Below are 20,804 nucleotides of genomic sequence, written 5' to 3'. Positions count from 1 at the left end.
GGAAGAAAATGACTGGTTTTGAAAAGTCAGCATGTATAGCAGTCATCAAAAACAAGATTAGTGAATAAAAAGGTTTTATATATATATAACTGAAGACATTTTAGTGAAGTAGATAATTACTATTATGGCTAGGTAGGTTTCAGCCATGTCTCATCACTTGGGAGACCAGAGCACAAAAATCCAGACCAATAGTTCAACCCAGAATCTCTGAAGGGGGAAAATTATAAGGGGAACATGAGGGGAAATTTCTTTACGCAGAGGGTGGTGGGGATGTGGAATGAGCTTCCGGCAGACGTGGTCGAGGCGGGATCGATCATTGGTTACATTTAAGGAAAGACTGGATCGTTACATGGATAGGAGTGGACTAGAGGGGTATGGACCGGGTGCTGGTCAGTGGGACTAGGAGGGTAGGGATTTGCTACGGCATGGACTAGTAGGGCCGAACTGGCCTGTTTTGTGCTGTAAGTGGTTATATGGTTATATATGGTTAACTCTACCCCTGAAGGGAGGCCAGATCATGAGATACATTTAAGGAAAATATATTTGAAAGATTAAGGATTTGAGGATGATAGAGAAGTGGCAGAGAACAGGATCATGGATCAGTCATGATGACATTGAATGGTGAGGCAGGCTTGAAGGGCTGAAAGACCTTCTGCTGCTATTCTTATGCCCAAGGACCATCAAGGAAGCAGAAGTCCACTTAACTCCTCAGATCTTCTCCACTATTCTAGATAATAAACAATATTTTATTTCAGTAGTACTTTCCTCTACTGACCTCACATCTTTAGATTTCCTCAACATCCATGAATCTATCTCCAATGTGCTCAGCCACTGGACCTCCCCAGGCCTCTTGGATAAAGAATATTAAGAAACCTCAGTTTCAGTACCACAGTAATAGCTCTGCATCTAACAATCCCTGTTTCCATTGATGCCATCCAACATGATAACTCCTTCAGCAAGTTGGGGGTTTTTCTGGCTAAATGACCACTTATTTTGAATCTTATATTTCTGCTTTTAGTCATTCACTTTGTCAGCTCTGGGGTCAATAATGTCATTCCTCAATCTTCCATAATGAAGAGACAATTGGTCCTGTCTTTTAAAAAAAATTATTTATAACTTTAAAACCACAAAAAATTCACATCATTAATAATACAAATCAAATACAAATGGCATATTGAAGAGTAAAGAAACCCCCTATATACAGCCCCCTTCCCCTCTCTATCCCCCTACTAAAAAGAAAAAAGGGGGACAAGAGACTCACAACAGGAGTGTCTATTACTTTAGTTTCTTTTAATATACTGAGACCTTAAGGAGAAAGGGAATGTCAGAGCTTCATTTAAATATTCACACCACGCTTTGTAAATAGGAGCACCATATCTTCCAAAATATATAATATTTATCTCTTAAATTACAAGTAATTTTCTCATGGTATACAACTCCGAACTTCAGCAAGCCATCTTTCTATACCCAAATCTGTATCATAGCCCATAATCCTGTCTTCTTGATCTCATTTAGAACAACAACCCCTCCCTCCCCCAAACCACAGGTGAAAATAATAATTCATTCTTATTATTAACCAATCTGGAATTCACGCTAGTATATTTCTTCCAGTCTTGTGAACTTCAATTTAATTGCCACTTCTTGTAGTCAGTAGAATGATATGGCAGTTCTTGCTGCTGTTTTACTCTTGGCCCAATCTCAACCTCTACCTGTGATTCTGTGAATTCTCTTGGGTGCTCAGATTTCCTTTCATATCCTAAGATTGTGGTTATCTTTAGTGTAGGAAATATGCATGAAGAATCAAAGAGTAGATGAGCAAAAGGGGAATAAATTTGAGCAACACATAGCATTTAGCGTGACGCTATTGCAGCACCAGTGACCAGGGTTAAAATTTGGCACTTACTGTGAGGAGTTTGTACATTCTTCACGTGTCTGCGTGGATTTCCTCCAGGTTCTGCGATTTCCTCCCACCTCCAAAAACATACGAGGTTATAGGGCAATTGGGTGACATTGTGCTGCACTGGTTTAAGCGGCTGGAATCGGATTCTACCAAGTTGTAAAAAAATTGAATTTAAAATTGCAGAGGGACAGGGAAAAATCAAAGAGGGAACGTGACTGATTACTCCACATCAGTGGTTTCAAACCTCTTTCTTTCCCTCTGCCATTGGTGCTCTGTGATTAGTAAGGGATTGCTTTAGGTGGTATGTGAGCGAAAAGGAAAAGGTTTGAAAAACACTGTTATGTCCACGGTTTCATAAGTCCTAAGTTAATGGGCCAATGACAATTTTTCTCAAGCAAAATATTTCAGTAACAATTGGGTCTAGAACAGTGATTCTCAACCTCCCCCCCCACCCCCGCCATTCACTTACCACTTTAAGTAATCCATAATCCAGAGCACCTATGGCATAGGGATTACTTAAAGAGGTATGTGAGTGGAAAGAAAAAGTTTGAAAACCACTGCTCTACATGGACAGATGAATGGGTTTCTGTTTTCATAATAAGCAAGGCTTCATATCAAAGGCTTTCTCAAAAAAGCATATTAGCATCCACTTTCATATTGCTGGTTACAACTTCAAAAACCTCAAACAGATTTATTGCTTTTCATAGTGAAACACAGAAGTCTGCAGACACTCTGATTGTAGTAAAAATACAAAACTGCTGGAGGAACTCAGCAAGTCTCACAGCATCCAAAAGAGCTAAAGATATATAACCAACATTTCAGGCCTGAGCCCTTGACACAATGTAAAAGTGCTCAGGCCCGAAATGTTGGTTATATATCTTTGCCTCCTATGGATGCTGCAAAACCTGCTGAGTTCTTCCAGCATTTTTGTGTTTTTATTGCTTTTTATAAATACAGAGAACAATACAGTACAGGCCCTTTGGCACACATATGCTGAACACTATGTCCAAATCAAATTGATTCTGCTGCTTGCAACTGATTGATATCCCTCCATCTCCTTCTTATTTATATGTCCAGGTAGAAGCCTCTTAAACACTACTATTGCATTTATTTCCACCAATAACCCTGGCAGATCTCTCCAGGCACTCACTACTCTGTAAATAATTTTCCCCACACATCTCCTTTAAACTTGATCTCCCTCACCTTAAACAAGGTGTGCAAGGCTTTGACCCTGGGGAAAATATTCTGACAGTCCACCATTTTAATGCCTCTTATGACTTAATAAACCTCTAAAAGGTCACCCCTCATTCTCTGATGCTCCAGAAAAAACAACTCAAGTTTGTCTGACCTCTCACAACATATCCTCTAAACCAAACAACATCCTGGTAATTTTTTTCTATACTCTTTCCAGTCTTCATTCTTGTAATGGGGTAACTAGAGGTGCACATGGTATTCTGCAAATCTACAATAATCTTGCAGAATCTTATTATTTTCTAAATGTTCCATTGCCATTTCTTTAATGACCAATTGTGCAATTTTCCTTGCTGCAGATGTCAGGCTAATTGGTTTTCTACTCACATTTTCTCTTCCCCTACTTTTTAAATAATGGGATTTTATTTACTATATTTCAATCTGAAGAAATAGTTGTAGAATATATGGAATTCTGAAATATTTTCAAGAGCAGTTGTCTTTTAAGATGGCTCCTTGCTCTCAATGTTCAACATGCATGTGTGTGCGTGGTTATCTGACCAATACTTTTAGCCTGACCAATATTTATTCCAAAATTAGCATCACATGCACAAATTTCCCTGTCAATATGATCTTGCTATGCACAATCACTGTTGCATTACAACAGTGATTCTCTTCATCAACTATAAAACACTTCGAATTGCTCTGCAGTTATGAAAGGCGAGATAAAAATTCAAGTATTTTCCTTCCATCAGGCTTCTCAAATGAAGCATACCACATTCAGCATTTAGAAAGTTTACAAATCAGTTAATGATTTGTTTTTAGTATCAACCATATCAATACAATCACATGTCAGCTGTCAAAATGAACTTCACCACAACTGAATTTAAGAGCCTTCATAGTTGAATCCAATCCTGTCTCAATTTGTTATCTACTTGTTGCATATCCAAAAAGAGTTATAGACTACCCACTAGAAATGTAAAACTCCCAACTCTTACCACCATTCCAGTTGACACGAGTTTGGACATCACATCGCCACAAAATGTTAAGAAATTTGAAGATGCATACTGGGAGCAAAAATATGCACTACCTGAATGGAGAAATGTATCACCTCATAAATTAACCACCCACCACTTCATCTGTGGTTCCCACATTGCTCATTAGACACCTCAGAAACCACAAACTGGACTGGAACTAAATGTTTGATCCTGAGGGACTGTTTGATGCTTGGACCCTCTTTAAATAGTAGTAGTTACACAACATCTTAAACACAAATAAAGCACTTCATAGGGACAACATATCATGTTGACCCATAAGTCAAGTCTATGAAAGAGGATGATTAAAATAAGAGTTTTAGGCAAAAAGTAAGAGCTTAGAAGCCAGTCAGGAAGTATAGCTGCCAAATATGGGATGAAGAAAATCAGCGATGCACAGAATTTGAGGTGTCCAAAGATCTGAGTTGTGAGGCCTGAGGAGGTTCTTTTTTTCTTTGGCTTGGCTTCGCGGACGAAGATTTATGGAGGGGGTAAAAAGTCCACGTCAGCTGCAGGCTCGTTTGTGGCTGACAAGTCCGATGCGGGACAGGCAGACACGATTGCAGCGGTTGCAAGGGAAAATTGGTTGGTTGGGGTTGGGTGTTGGGTTTTTCCTCCTTTGCCTTTTGTCAGTGAGGTGGGCTCTGCGGTCTTCTTCAAAGGAGGTTGCTGCCCGCCAAACTGTGAGGCGCCAAGATGCACGGTTTGAGGCGTTATCAGCCCACTGGCGGTGGTCAATGTGGCAGGCACCAAGAGATTTCTTTAGGCAGTCCTTGTACCTTTTCTTTGGTGCACCTCTGTCACGGTGGCCAGTGGAGAGCTCGCCATATAACACGATCTTGGGAAGGCGATGGTCCTCCATTCTGGAGACGAGACCCATCCAGCGCAGCTGGATCTTCAGCAGCGTGGACTCAATGCTGTCGACCTCTGCCATCTCGAGTACTTCGACGTTAGGGGTGTAAGCGCTCCAATGGATGTTGAGGATGGAGCGGAGACAACGCTGGTGGAAGCGTTCTAGGAGCCGTAGGTGGTGCCAGTAGAGGACCCATGATTCGGAGCCGAACAGGAGTGTAGGTATGACAACGGCTCTGTATACGCTTATCTTTGTGAGGTTTTTCAGTTGGTTGTTTTTCCAGACTCTTTTGTGTAGTCTTCCAAAGGCGCTATTTGCCTTGGCGAGTCTGTTGTCTATCTCATTGTCGATCCTTGCATCTGATGAAATGGTGCAGCCGAGATAGGTAAACTGGTTGACCGTTTTGAGTTTTGTGTGCCCGATGGAGATGTGGGGGGGCTGGTAGTCATGGTGGGGAGCTGGCTGATGGAGGACCTCAGTTTTCTTCAGGCTGACTTCCAGGCCAAACATTTTGGCAGTTTCCGCAAAGCAGGACGTCAAGCGCTGAAGAGCTGGCTCTGAATGGGCAACTAAAGTGGCATCATCTGCAAAGAGTAGTTCACGGACAAGTTTCTCTTGTGTCTTGGTGTGAGCTTGCAGGCGCCTCAGATTAAAGAGACTGCCATCCGTGCGGTACCGGATGTAAACAGCGTCTTCATTGTTGGGGTCTTTCATGGCTTGGTTCAGCATCATGCTGAAGAAGATTGAAAAGAGGGTTGGTGCGAGAACACAGCCTTGCTTCAAGCCATTGTTAATGGAGAAGGGTTCAGAGAGCTCATTGCTGTATCTGACCCGACCTTGTTGGTTTTCGTGCAGTTGGATAATCATGTTGAGGAACTTTGGGGGACATCCGATGCGCTCTAGTATTTGCCAAAGCCCTTTCCTGCTCACGGTGTCGAAGGCTTTGGTGAGGTCAACAAATGTGATGTAGAGTCCTTTGATTTGTTCTCTGCACTTTTCTTGGAGCTGTCTGAGGGCAAAGACCATGTCAGTGGTTCCTCTGTTTGCGCGAAAGCCGCACTGTGATTCTGGGAGAATATTCTCGGCGACACTAGGTATTATTCTATTTAGTAGAATCCTAGCGAAGATTTTGCCTGCAATGGAGAGCAACGTGATTCCCCTGTAGTTTGAGCAGTCTGATTTCTCGCCTCTGTTTTTGTACAGGGTGATGATGGTGGCATCACGAAGATCCTGAGGCAGTTTACCTTGGTCCCAACAAAGCTTGAAAAACTCATGCAGTTTGGCATGCAGAGTTTTGCCGCCAGCCTTCCAGACTTCTGGGGGGATTCCATCCATACCTGCTGCTTTGCCACTTTTCAGTTGTTCGATTGCCTTATATGTCTCATCCAGGGTGGGAACCTCATCCAGCTCTAGCCTTAGGGGCTGTTGAGGGAGCTGGAGCAGGGCGGAATCTTGGACTGAGCGGTTGGCACTGAAAAGAGATTGGAAGTGTTCTGACCATCGGTTGAGGATGGAGATCTTGTCGCTGAGGAGGACTTTGCCGTCTGAGCTGCGCAGCGGGCTTTGGACTTGGGGTGAGGGGCCGTACACAGCCTTTAGAGCCTCGTAGAAACCCCTGAAGTCGCCAATGTCCGCGCTGAGCTGGGTTCGTTTGGCAAGGCTAGTCCACCACTCATTTTGGATCTCCCGGAGTTTGCGCTGAAGATGGCTGCATGCGCGACGGAAGGCTTGTTTCTTCTCTGGACAGGACGGCTTTGTAAGGTGAGCCTGGTGGGCAGCTCGCTTCTTTGCCAGCAGCTCCTGGATTTCCTGGCTGTTTTCGTCAAACCAGTCCTTGTTTTTCCTGGAGGAGAAGCCCAGTACCTCTTCAGTGGATTGCAGTATGGTAGTCTTCAACTGATCCCAGAGGGTTTCAGGGGACGGGTCCGTGAGGCGGGTTGCAACGTCGAGCTTTGCTTTGAGGTTTGCCTGGAAGTTTCCTCTCGCTTCGTCTGACTGCAGGTTTCCAACATTGAGCCTCTTTCTGGGGGCTTTATTGTTCCTGGGCTTTGGCTTGAAGTGAAGGTTGAGCTTGCAGCGAACCAGCCGGTGGTCAGTGTGGCATTCCGCGCTAGGCATGACCCTGGTGTGGAGCACATCTTGTTTGTCACTTTCTCGCACCAGGATGTAGTCCAGGAGGTGCCAGTGTTTGGATCGGGGATGCATCCTGGTGGTCTTAAGGCTGTCCCTCTGCTGAAAAAGGGTGTTTGTAATGACAAGTCGCTGTTCTGCGCAGAGCTCCAACAGGAGGCGCCCATTGTCGTTGCACTTGCCGACGCCATGCTTGCCCAGGATTCCTGGCCAGGTTTCTGAGTCTTTGCCGACACGAGCGTTGAAGTCGCCCAGGATGACAACCTTGTCGGCTGTAGGGGTACGTTGGATGAGGTTGCGCAGGTCGGTGTAGAACTTGTTCTTTTCTGCTGGTTCCGCCTGGAGGGTTGGAGCATAGACACTGATGAGGGTGATATGACGCTTGTTTTGAAGTGGGAGTCGCATGGACATGATTCGGTCCGAGAGGCCTGTCGGAAGGTTTTCGAGTTTGGAGGCAATGAAGCTCTTGACCATGAAGCCTACACCAGATAGGCGTCGTTCATCCGAAGGCTTGCCAGACCAGTAGAGTGTGTAGCCCGCGCCGCGTTCTTGGAGGCTGCCTACATCTGCCAGGCGGACTTCACTGAGAGCGGCTATGTCGACGTCAAGTCTGAGGAGTTCATGTGCAATGAGGGCAGACCGACGTTCAGGTCGGTGGCTGTCAGCCTTGTCTAGCATGGTTCTGATGTTCCAGCATGCTTGCTTGAGTTTGTGAACATCTTTTGAGGGGGAGGGCGTGGAGGGGGAGGACGTGGAGGGGGAGGACGTTGAGGGGGAGGACGTGGACTTGTCCTCGGGCCTGCGCAAAGGAGCTTTTAGGTGGAGTGCAGTGCGCGCAGTACTGGCCCCACCCTTTACACCCATGGTTCGTGTGCCGTGGCCAAGCAAGCTGGGACGTGGCAGCGAGGTCCTTGGGTCGTAGGTTTTATATCGGAGTGGCCTTCTCCTATGCAGGTTTCTTACCCGGGCTGGAGGGGCCTGCCTCCCCTCCTAGGTCGGTCCATACTGCCCGGACCGCGGCCGAGGCCGCCGCAGTTCACCCTGTGCCTGGATTGGGGCCGCCGCCTCCCACTCTCTGCCCGGATCGGGGCCTTCGCCTGCCCCACTCGACCGAGGCCGGGGCCGCCGTCTCCCCCTTGCTCCTGCCCGGATCGGGGCCGCCGCCGTCTACCCTTCGCCCGGACCGGGGTCGGGGCCGCTGCTGCTCTCCCTGTGCCCGGACTGGGGCCACCGCCTCCCACTCCCTGTCCGGACCGGGGCCTCCGCCTGCCTCACTCGACCGAGGCCGCCGTCTCCCCCTTGCTCCTGCCCGTATCGGGGCCGCCGCCGTCTACCCTTCGCCCGGACCGGGGCCGGGGCCGCTGCTGCTCTCCCTGTGCCTGGACTGGGGCCGCCGCCTCCCACTCCCTGCCCGGACCGGGACCTCCGCCTGCCTCACTCGACCGAGGCCGGGGCCGCCGTCTCCCCCTTGCTCCTGCCCGTATCGGGGCCGCCGCCGTCTACCCTTCGCCCGGACCGGGGCCGGGGCCGCTGCTGCTCTCCCTGTGCCTGGACTGGGGCCGCCGCCTCCCACTCCCTGCCCGGACCGGGACCTCCGCCTGCCTCACTCGACCGAGGCCGGGGCCGCCGTCTCCCCCTTGCTCCTGCCCGTATCGGGGCCGCCGCCGTCTACCCTTCGCCCGGACCGGGGCCGGGGCCGCTGCTGCTCTCCCTGTGCCTGGACTGGGGCCGCCGCCTCCCACTCCCTGCCCGGACCGGGGCCTCCGCCTGCCCCACTCGACCGAGGCCGGGGCCGCCGTCTCCCCCTTGCTCCTGCCCGGATCGGGGCCGCCGCCGTCTACCCTTCGCCCGGACCGGGGCCGCTGCTGCTCTCCCTGTGCCCGGAATGGGGCCGCCGCCTCCCACTCCCTGTCCGGACCGGGGCCTCCGCCTGCCTCACTCGACCGAGGCCAGGGCCGCCGTCTCCCCCTTGCTCCTGCCCGTATCGGGGCCGCCGCCGTCTACCCTTCGCCCGGACCAGGGCCGGGGCCGCTGCTGCTCTCCCTGTGCCTGGACTGGGGCCTCCGCCTGCCTCACTCGACCGAGGCCGGGGCCGCCGTCTCCCCCTTGCTCCTGCCCGTATCGGGGCCGCCGCCGTCTACCCTTCGCCCGGACCGGGGCTAGACCGGAGGTTAGAGAGATAAGAACAAGCAAGGCACTGATGGAAATGAAAAAGTCTTGCCAAGAATCACCTTTTAGAAACTTTTCTGTCAGAGTGTATTTTCAAGCCTAAAATGTACAAATTGCCTTTTCAAAACCTACAAGTAAAAATAAAAGCACTCAGACATTTAAATGCTAGGTTTTGTGACTTAGCATAACACAATTCTGAAATTCTGTCATTACTTATATTTCTGAGATTCTGGGCTTAGGGCATTATTTAAAATGTCAGTCACATTTGTCATAAGCAAAAGCTCAACCTATCTGCAGGACAGCAACTCCACAGTGTAAAAAGCATTAATTCAATGAATGCATTACCAGCATGACATCTTTCTAATAAATTCACCACTTCTTATTCCACAAATTTCCTGAAATTTTTACTAGCACTTTCTAGGATTGTATTCTTCAATTCCAAAGAAGAATTAGGCCCTCTGGTTTTATAGTGAGAGTCAAATTCAATTTTTATTGCCTAGAACTGCAGTCCTCTGGGAATCACATTCCATGATTCTATTCATTGTCTGTGAAAGTCATAAATCATTGGTGTAATTTAAGAGGCCAACCCTACCATTCAATTACATTCATGATAAACAGTGCACCTGAGAAAAAAACAAATTCAATTGCATTTTATCAAACCACGTGCAAGATTACAGCAGATGGTATAAAAACATCAGTATTAGCCAAACATCAGCATTCAGTATAATCATGTTCAACTTCCATCCAGTCTGCTGCTTCGAGATACAGCGATGGAAATTTATTTATTTTAGTTTTTATTTATTTTAAACTTGGTGGAGTTGTGGATAGCAAGGAAGCTTATCAAAGGATACAGCAGAATATAGATGCATTGGAAAATGATGCAGACAAATGCAAATGGAGTTTGATCCAGACAAGTGTGATGGGTTGCATTTTGGGAAGTCAAATGCAAGAAGAAAGTAAACAATAAATGGCAGTACCCCAAGAGGTACAGATGAACGGGGGGGGTGGGTGGGGGGATGTTGGGGTGCAAGTCCAGAACTGCCTGAAAGTGACAACAATGTGGATCAGATGGTAAAGGTGGCATATGGTTTTCTTGTTTTCATTGGTCAAGGTATTAAGTATAAAAGTTGGCAAGTCATGTTGCAGCAACATAAAATTGTGGTTAGGTCACATTGAGAGTATCAGGAGCTGTTCTGGTCACCATAGCACAGGAGGGTTTGGAAAAGGTACTGAAGTGGTTCAGCTGAATGTTACCTGGATGAAAGTGTATTAGCTACAAGGAGAGGATGACGAACTCAGATTGCCTTCTCTGAAGTGTGAACTCATAGAAGTATGCACAATTATCAGAACCAGAAAAGGGATAGACAGTCAAGAGTATTTTCCCCAGGGTGGAAATGTCAAAGATGTGAGGGCAGAAGTTTAAGGTGAGAGGGCCAAAGTTTATAGAAAACATGCAAGCCAAGTTTTTATTTACACAGAGAATGAAACTCGCTGCAAGGAGAAGTGATAGAAGCAGATAAAATAGCAATGCTTAACAAGTATTAACATGGGAATAGGCAGGAAATAGAGGGAAAAGACCATGCACCAACATGGAGGGCCAAAGGGCCCATTCCTGTGCTATGTTCCAGATATAAGCACACACAACTAAACATGTTGAAATTCTCAAAATATTTACAATTAAAGCAATCAAAATCATACACCTGTGGTTATCAATTTTCCATAATAGATTCTTCTATGAACCTGTCAAACTGTATTTACAATGTATGCCTGGAGAGGAGCAGCAATGCATTTAGCATACTGAAGAGTGTGACATAGCAAGAAGTTAACTGAAATCATTTCAAGTTAAAATGCAAACCTAAGAATTTGTAATGGAGACAGACATCAGATTTTAAACCAGGGACTGAATTAAACTTTTAGAAGCTGCTAACATTCCAGATTTATTGTCAGAGTACATACATGACATCACATACAATCCTGAGATTCTTTTTCCTGCAGGTGAGGCAGAATTACCACAGAATTTTCATACAGTTATAAAATCTTAATTTGTTCAGATCTCTATTTATCAAACATCAGGATCATTCAAACATGATAAAACAATAAGTGAAAAAAAAAGACTGCACTCTCTATACTATTCCAAATGTTAAACACTCTTAAGGCTTGGATTCCTGAGCTGTAAGTGTGGCATTAATATTATTAGACACTAGGATATAGGAGCAGAAGTAAGCCATTTGGCCCGTCAAATCAACTCTGCCATTCTATCATGAGCTGATCCATTCTCCCACTCAGCCCTACCCCCTTGCCTTCTCTCCATATCTTTTGATACCGTCAATCTCTGCCTTGAATATACCCAATGACCTGGCCTCCTTTGCCGCTAGTTGTAGCAAATTCCAGAGGTTCACCACCTTCTGCCTATATAAATTCTTCTGCATCTCTGTTTAAAATGGGTGCCCTTCAATCCTGAAGTTGTGCCTTCTTGTCTTAGACTGCCCAACCACAGGAAACAACTTTGCCACATCTATTCTGTCCAGGCCTTTCAATATTAGAAATGCTTCCATGGTCCCCCCTCATTCTTCTGAACTCCAAGGAGTACAGTCAAAGAACCATCAAACATTCTGAATATGCTGATCCCTTCATTCCAGGAATTATTCTTGTGAATCTTCTCTGATCCATCTTCAATGTCAGCACATCCTTTCTTGAATAAGGAGCCCAAAAATGTACCCCAAATGAAGTCTCACCAGTACCTTATATAGTCTCAACATCACATCCCTGCTCTTCTATCCTATTCTTCAAGATATGTCAACATTGCATTTGCCCTCTTCACTACCAATTCAACCTTGAGGTTAACCTTTGGGGTATCCTGCAAGAGGAATCTCTAGTCCCTTTGCACCCCTGAATTTTGAATTTTCTCCTCATCCAAATAATATTCCTTCTACCAAAGTACATGGTCAAACACTTTTCCATCATTGTATTTCATTTGGCTTTTCTTTTCCCATTTTCCTAATCTGTCTTTCTCCATTTCCTCCTCACTACCTGCCCCTCTGCCTATCTTTGTATCATCTGCAAACTTAGCCACAAAGCCATTTATTCCACAATGCAAATCATTATCATACAATGTATAAAGAAGTGGCCCCAACACTGACCCCTATGGAACACCAATGGTAACCGGTAGCCAAATGGAATAGGATCCCTTTATTTCCACTCTCTGCTTGATACCCATGCTAGTATCATGCTCTACCTGTGCTAGTATCTTGACCTTGATGCAATCTTTCAATGCATACTGCAGGCAAGAAGTAATGCAATGGATCTTATCTGTGGATCAGAATCAATTCTCATGAACAAGTCACAAGATTCATCACAGCAAAGGGGATAATGGATCTGTGTAGATAAAAATCTGAAATGCCATGTGGAACGTGGATTCTAATAAAACATCAAGCATGATGGAAAAGGTCAGCGGACCCTAGATTATAACTCCCAAACTAAAATGCAAATCAAAAACAATACAGAACTCATACAAATGTGGGGAAAAACTGAAAATTATGAAAGAGAAATCAATGAAAACAGTTTCAAGGGACATTCAGCAAAGATGGGAGAACAAAGATCAACAGGCCAAATGGCCTAGTCCTCCTCAGGTTCACCATCAATTTAGACTCATACCTATTTGTGATATCATTCATTTCCAAAGAATTCTTGGCCTTCATTCAATGTAAAATGTGAAGCATGAAATGACAAGTGCTAAAAGCCCACACTTTATGTCAGTGGAGAGCAATGATCAACAATGATCTTGTTGGTAGAAAAACTCGAAACAGACCAGTGCTGTACACAAAAGTGGGAGAGAAACTCGGGAGTATTCATAGGCACTGAAAGGTAGTCGATGTTTTGTGCCTAAGCCCTTTGTCAGGAATGTCAGAAATCAGATAAACCCCTGAATAAAATGGTTGGGGAGGGGAGGAAAGAGAAGGGGAAGAGATAATAGGTGAACACAGGTGGGAGGGTAGAGGAGAAAGCAGAGAAGTAATGGAGAGGGCAGAGGGCTAAGGACAGCTCTCTGATAGATGGAGGGGATGGGGACAGTCATCTGGAAGAAAGGAGATAGAGGAGTAGGGAAAGAGAAAGACCAGAGGGAGGGGATTAACAGAAATTGGAAAAAGTTAATATTGATGCCATCTGGTTGGAGACTGCAGAGAAGGAATACAAGGTATAGGATGCTGGGAGTCCTGCTGAGTTTCACATGAACTTTTGTGCACTTGCCCTTGACCCCAGCATCTGCAATTTTTCTTGTTTATCAACAAACCTCAGTGACCTCAGTTGGACGGGCTTTTTCTTTTAAAAGACTGCTTGCTATTAGGGGTCAATTTCACACAGAGTTCTACAGCACGAAAACAACCCCTTTAGCCCAACAGCCATGCTGACCATTTGCTTGAATTTGGTCAATATGCCCCTAAATTGGTCCTATCCATGTACCCGTCTAAATGACTTTTAAAATCATACCTACCTCCACCACTTCCTCTAGCAGCTCGCTTCTCCTTGCCACAATACTTTGTGTGAAAACATTGTCCCTCAGGTCCCTTTTAAGTCCTTCCTTTCTCGCCTTACATCTATACCTTCTTATTTTTAACTCCTCTACCCTGGGGTGAAGACTATGAAGATCTTATCTATGGCCTTCATAATTTTATGCACCTCTACAAGATCAACCCTCAGTATCCAACATTACAGGGAAAAAAGTCCCAGCCTATTCAGCCTCTCCTTACAACTCATGTCTTCTAGTCCCACACAAAAAGCCATGCTGATTGTCCTAATCAGTCCTTGCCTTTCCAGAAGCTGACAGATCCCGATGTTCAGAATCCCCCTCCATTAACTTTCCCACCTTTGATGTTCAGCTCACTGGCCTGCAGTTTCCTGGCTTGTCCTTGCTGTCCTTTTTAAATAAAGGCAAAATACTAGCCACCCTCCTTTCTTGCTACTACCCCACCCATAGCTAACAATGATGCAAATATCTATTCCAACGACCATGCAATTTCTTCCCTAACTTCCCACAATGTCCTAGGATACAGTTGATCAGGTTCCATGGATTTAACTACTTTTATGAGCTTTAATATCTCCAGTATCTCCTCTTTTATAATTAGGAACTGTTCCAAGACATCAGTATTAATTTCCCTTTATTACTTAACTTTGATGAACTTCTCCACTGTAAATACATAATCAAAATATTCTTTCAGATCCTTGCCCATCTCTTGTTGCTCCAGGGATGACCATAATGATCTTTCAGGGTAATGTTTGAGATGACACAGTTGACTAAGAAGCCAGTTGCAGTAAGTAATTCTTAAGACATTAATTCACAACATGAAAAATGGCTTTTTAACCTATTTTGTAAACATTCAACAGAACACTAAATAAGGGTGGACAAAATCAAATTTATGATTTTAAAAGCCAATATATTTATCTGATCAATATGAAGTTCACATACAAAAAAGTTTTATTGAAGCTGATGGTTAAGGTATCCCATTCAAAACCTAATTTCTGAAGCACAATGTAGAATTTTCAATGTCTTTTGCTTAAATTACTGAAATATTGATTCACACACTTCCACAAGAAAGTTACAAAAGATGCATTCTATGGGGGAAATAAAAGAATCAAACAGCTTCTGGATTTTCACATTTAATAGCACATGTTCAAACACCAGTGGCTGCTGTCAGTTTCAGTGTGATGAAAATAATATTGAGTTTTCCATCCTACAAATGAAAAAAATCTGGATCAAGATCAAATGTCTGAGGGTATGAACACTTTTTCACACAGTTGATTCCAGGATTACTGTAAGAAGAAGAAACTATCAGTCTACAAAATTGGATTGGACAAGATAAAGAGTTGAGTCATGGAAGTAGACAGCACAGGTCTTTTGGTTCAATTCATCCATGCTCACCAAGTTGGTATTCTGGGCTAATCCCATTTGCCTGTATTTGATCCATATCCTTCTAAGCCAGTGGTTCTCAACTTTTATCTTTCCACTCACATAAAAAGTTTGAAAACCACTTGATTGACTCATTGTGCATGGTTTCATAACTCCAAAGGAAATGGGCCAATGACAATTTTTCTCAAGCAAAATATTTCAGTAACAATTGGTCTAGAGCAGTGATTCTCAACCTTCCCTTCCCACTCACATATCACCTTAAGCAATCCCTTACTAATTACAGAACACCGATGGCATAGGGATTACTTAAAGTGGTATGTGAGTGGCAAGAAAAAGGTTGAGAACCACTGTCCTCAGCCTTTCTTATCCAAGGCATCTGCTCATATGACTTTTGAACATTGTAATTCCACCCATTTCTTTAGCTTTCTCTGCCAGTTCATTTCATATATGGACTACCCTCTGAGTGAAAAAGTTCCTCCTCAAGTACCTTTTAAATGTCTCCCCTCTTACTTTTAACCAACACCATCTAGTTCTAGACATATTTACTCTGTGGATGATAGAAAGAAAGTGAGAGGGACAGGTAGTGTTGAGGAAGTAGGGAATCTGCAGAAGGACTTGAAAGGGTTTGGAGAACCAGCAAAAAAAGTGGCAGGTTTTACAGTGTAAGGAAATGTATGGTCATGCACTTTGGCAGAAGAAATAAAGGCATGAAATATTTTCTAAATGAGGAGTGAAATCATAAAGTGGAAATCAAAGGGAGTTGGGAGTTGTAATGCAGGATTTCCCAAGGGACTTGGATTTCAAAAACTTGCATTTTGAGTAAAGAATGCAAATGCAATGCATTTTGAGAGGACTAGAGTATAAAAGCAAGGATGTAACGAAGGGTCTTTATATGGCATTGATCAGACCTAATTTGGAGTGAGTAGTTTTGAGCCCCTTACTTGAGAAAGGATGAGCTGGCATTGGAGAGGGACCAAAGGAGGTTTACGAGAATGATCCTGGGGATGAGAAAATTAGTGTTGAGGAGAATTTGATAACTCTGCGTCTCTACTCGCTGGGTTTTGGAAAGATGAGAAGACATCTCATTGCAGCCTTCCAAATATTAAAAGAGCTGGATAGAGTGGACGTGAAGATGTTCTCAGCAGTGAGTGAGTCTAGGATGAGAGGGCACAGCCTCAGAATAAAAATACTTCACTTTGAGGGGAAATTTCTTCATCAAGAAGGCCAAGTAATTTGTTATGTTTAAAGGGGAGGCTGACAGATTCTGTACTAGTATGGGTGTCAAAGGTTATAGGGAGAAGGTGGTGAGAGGGAAAATACAACAGCCATAATTCAAATTACAGAACAGAGTCAGGTGGAATGGCCTAACTTTGCTTTTGTGTCTTATGGTCTGAGTGTTCACTTCAATCATACCCATCGTGATTTTACAAATCTCATTAAAATCATCTAGCCTATCCAACCTCTGTTTTACTCAAGATCTCCAGTCTTGGCAACATCCTGGTGAATCTTCCCTGCATTCCTTCCAACTTGTAGATTTCCTTACTGGGCAACAAGAACTGCACTCAGTACTCCAAGAAGGGCCTCACCAACTCCTTGTACAACTGTATCAAGAGTCAATGGAATACAGGAACGGGTTAGGTAAAATCAATGGTGCTGAGGCTGAATGGCTGGTTTCTAATGGTCTGATTCTAATATACATTTTTGTGACTATACTGAATCTTCATCCAAGCACTTAAGTTAGCATACCCAAGATGTGCATGAAATTGAATGCATTTCAGTGAAGACAGTTAACACCATCTCCTCCACGATCACACTCAACACCAATATTCATCAGGGATCTGTACTCAGTCCCTTTCAATATTCACTCTTCACCCTCAACTGTGCAGCTAAGCTCCATTCCCACATCTTCAAATTTGCCGATGATACCAGAGCAGTGGGTCACGTCAAACAATGATGAGGCAAAATACAGGAAAGAGACTGAATGCCAAGATAACCTCTCTCAATGCCAATAAGACAGAGGAAGATATCACAGACTTTAGACCCCTGACCACATTAATGGCACTGAATTTAGAAGAGTAGACAGCTTCAAATTCTTAATAAATATCTCCAATGGACAAGCACACTGGTTGGCATGTACAAACTGAGCTGAAGGACCAGTTTCCGTGCTGTAGAACTGTAACTTGAAATTTTGAGTACCAAAGACAGTTCAAGAAAATTAAATTAATAACTAATCACAAATTAAAAAGCAAGCATTGAAAGAAAAAATGGCAACATTTTTGCAGTGCATTTAATGTCAAAGCAATGTAGGCAGGATCTACAGGATTCTAAGAGCCCACTTATTGAAAATTAAGGTTTGAACTATCTACCAGTACTCAAGTAAACATTACTTGGACATGCCTTTATCCTACAAGATACAATATTCTATATTTCTTGTAGAAGTCACGCGGTAATTAGTGTTCTTTGCTACATGTTTGCCTTCATCCCCACAGTGAAGATAATTAAAATAGAGTGATAAGATATGTTGAGGTATATTCAAAATTGGAATAAAATAATATTTGACATTAGCCATCTACAACGAACTTAGTTGCAAATAAGAGCAATAGATTGAGCGACATCTGAATCATGTCCTGGAAATTCAAAGCGAAAAACCCACATAAATTGGCTTTATTCATATATGCTATACTTGGCTTAAATTTGAATGATCTTAACACCATCACCTCATTACTGATAATGCTTAATTCAGGTTGCCAAGATGTGTTGAAACATGCACAAAGTACACGGACTTAAATTTTCTGCATGACCAACAGGTTCATTTGCAGGTACCCAACAGCCCATGAAGATAATATTTATGTGATCAAGAAATTGTAATTGAAAATGTGGAAACAAATAAATGGAAAGCAATTACAGTTCTGTCATAGCAATAAACAAACTATTTCAAACAAAAAGGATAATTTCCTTCATAAATAAAGCTCCAAAACTTAAAATTTAGCACCAAGCTGCAAGAACAAACAGCACAAGCTGCTTTTAAAACATCTATTCCAAATCCCGCACTTGTTAGCATACCGTGTTTGGCTTCAATTTCCTCTGCTGTAAGCTGAGGTTTCTTTTCCTCTGGAGGGAGGGAGGAAAGTACATCTTTGTTTGATTCAGTGTTGACAGTCCCCTGTCCATCTTGGTCCTCATCACTATCATCAAGTTTCACACGCTTTTTCTCCAGAGGGAGCAGGTCATTTTCTTTCACTTTAATTGCAAAGCTTATTGGTGCAAAAGATGCTGTAAAAGAAATGGACAGAATGTAAAGGAAACGCTGCACAATCATACCTTCAAAATATTAAATTCTTTATTTCATCAAAACATTATAGTATAAACAGGACTCCTGGTCCACATCAGTACAAGGAGCTACTCCCATTTTAAATAATCTGATCTTATTACACTATCATATATCTGAACAAAAATCCACCAGCATGTGTCAGACCAGGGATTAACAAAAGGTGTAGAAGTTCTGGTTTGGCCAGAGAAACCTTATGCCACATTTCTGGATGGTGTTTTTGTATCAAAAGGCCGAGAATCTTTAGGCCCAATAAAATTTTATACTTTTAATGTGCCAAAGCCTTCGCTGCTGGTTTTAAGGAACAACATTTTAAGATCATGCTGGCAGAGTATACATTATTAATCATCTGTAGCGTAGGCGCTACAACAAATGTGGAAGGAAGACACACACACGAGGAGTCGAAATCGAAGAATGCTTTATTGCACTGGCCGCTCTGCTCATATGAGCCCCTGGCGCTGTTTGTCATCAGCCCATGTTATTGGAGTGCCGACCTCGGGTTGGCCAGCATTCCCACCAGAGTTCCCCGTCTTCCCGCTATGCGGAGGTCACCTGGGAAAACAGCCGGTGTTACCTTCAGGTCCACAAATTCGTCAGCCATTTTGTGGAATGGTTCGCATCTCCATGCACAGGCCGCGACATGACCCCTTCCAAGAACCAGTGACCAGGCGATTGTCCATAGCCTTTGGTGGACTGCTCCTGCATCACAGGGGCGGAGTACAGACTGGCTTACTCCAGTCCAGATATGCCAGTTTCAGGCAATCGACGGTAAAGGTTTCCTCCTTACCACTGATGTCGAGGACGAAGGTGGAACCATTGTCTCTAATTACCTTGTAGGGCCCCTCGTAGGTTGTTGTAGTGGTGGTCTGTGTGCGTCCCTTCTCTCAAACACGTGGTATGGAGGAGCTGTGGCCCCAGAAAGTTAAGCAGCACAGAGTTAATTGTGTCCCCTCTCTGAGGTGAGGTCCTCCGGGACCCTGAATCGGGACACCCATGTGGCACAGGTTTCTGTGGTGGTATCAGCCAGCAGGCCAGCCTCCAGCCACCTCGTGGAATGGTCTACCATGATCAAGAGGTATCTCATACCATGGGACACCGCTCAAAAGTCTGTGGGCAGTCTGATGTGAACCTGCACTTTGGAGGACTGACAATTCATGCAGGACTTGGCCCAATGGCTGACCTGTTTATGGAGGCCAAGCCAAACAAACCTGTTGGCTACCAATTTGACCATGCCATAGATGGCATGGTGAGCCAGGTTGTAGATAGCCTTGAACACCTGGTGTCTCCATGTGGCCAGGATGATGGATGGGGACTGCCAGTAGAAATACCACACAGCAGTGTCAGGTTTCATGGGCTGACAGGGACATCCTCTACTCTGAGACCAGAGACGGCTGTCCTGTAAGCAGGGATCTCAGGGACTTGTGCTGTGCGTTGGGGAGGGCCATATAATCGATCCCTTGGGACAGGGCATGTATCGACTCAATCACGGGCGTGACAGAGCATCAGCCTCCACGTTGTTTTGTCCCAATGATATTTTGAATGTCCGTGGTAAATTCAGACACATAGGACAAGTGCCTCTGGAGACCTTATGGAAAGCAAAAGTTAGTGGCTTGTGGTCAGTGAACACCCTGATTTGAAGGCCTTCCAAAAAGTAACAGGAATGTCTTACCGCCAAGAGCAGCGCTAACAGCTCTTGGTCAAAAGCACTGTTTTTGAGTTCTGGGGGTGGAGGTGCCACTGGCCCTCAGTGAGTTGTGGTGGAAGCGTCGACAGTAGGTCTGGACTGGAGAGGACCAGGAGGGTGACATTGGCTACCGTGTCTTTGCCACTCTGAAATGCCCTGGATGATTCCTAGTTCAAAGCAATGCCTTTTGCCTTGCTGGTCATCAGCGCCAAGTAGGGGCACATGATGCGTGCAACTGCCAGAATGAACCTGTGGTAAAAGTTTATCAGACCAGCCAATTCCTGCAGACTTTTCACTGTGTGTGGCTTAACGACGTGCTTAACCTTCTCGGAGAGGGGTGTGGCCCCACGCTTGTTAATTCTGTGCTCCAGGAAGTCGATGGTGTCCAGACCGAACTGGCACTTAGTGGGATTGATGGTCAAGCCTGAATTCGCTCAGCCAGGTGCACAGTTGTCTCAGGAGGGCGGCATAGTCTTTGCGGCCGTGGCTGGTGATGAGGATATCATCCAAATAAATATACACAAATGGGAGGTCCCAGCCCTCTGCATCCTTCAGTCGCTGAAAAGCTTGTGTCGTATTCTTTAGACCAAAGGGCATACGGAGGATTTGAACA

General features: G+C 44.6%; 1 protein-coding gene across 5 annotated transcripts in view; it reads right to left on the bottom strand.

Moving 5' to 3' along the window:
- sfswap (splicing factor SWAP) overlaps positions 1-20,804 on the bottom strand; it is a 165,559-nt gene that overhangs the window by 85,710 nt on the left and 59,045 nt on the right. For all 5 annotated transcript variants that reach the window (XM_069932489.1, XM_069932490.1, XM_069932491.1 and 2 more), the window contains one exon: positions 18,243-18,452. In XM_069932489.1, the coding sequence (XP_069788590.1) occupies positions 18,243-18,452 (210 nt within the window). The remainder of the gene's footprint in view (positions 1-18,242; positions 18,453-20,804) is intronic.

Source organism: Narcine bancroftii, chromosome 4 (assembly GCF_036971445.1).
Source record: "Narcine bancroftii isolate sNarBan1 chromosome 4, sNarBan1.hap1, whole genome shotgun sequence".
Taxonomy (NCBI): Eukaryota; Metazoa; Chordata; class Chondrichthyes; order Torpediniformes; family Narcinidae; genus Narcine; species Narcine bancroftii.
The sequence above is the reverse complement of the archived record's forward strand: the minus strand, read 5'-3'. Positions and strand labels throughout refer to the sequence as shown.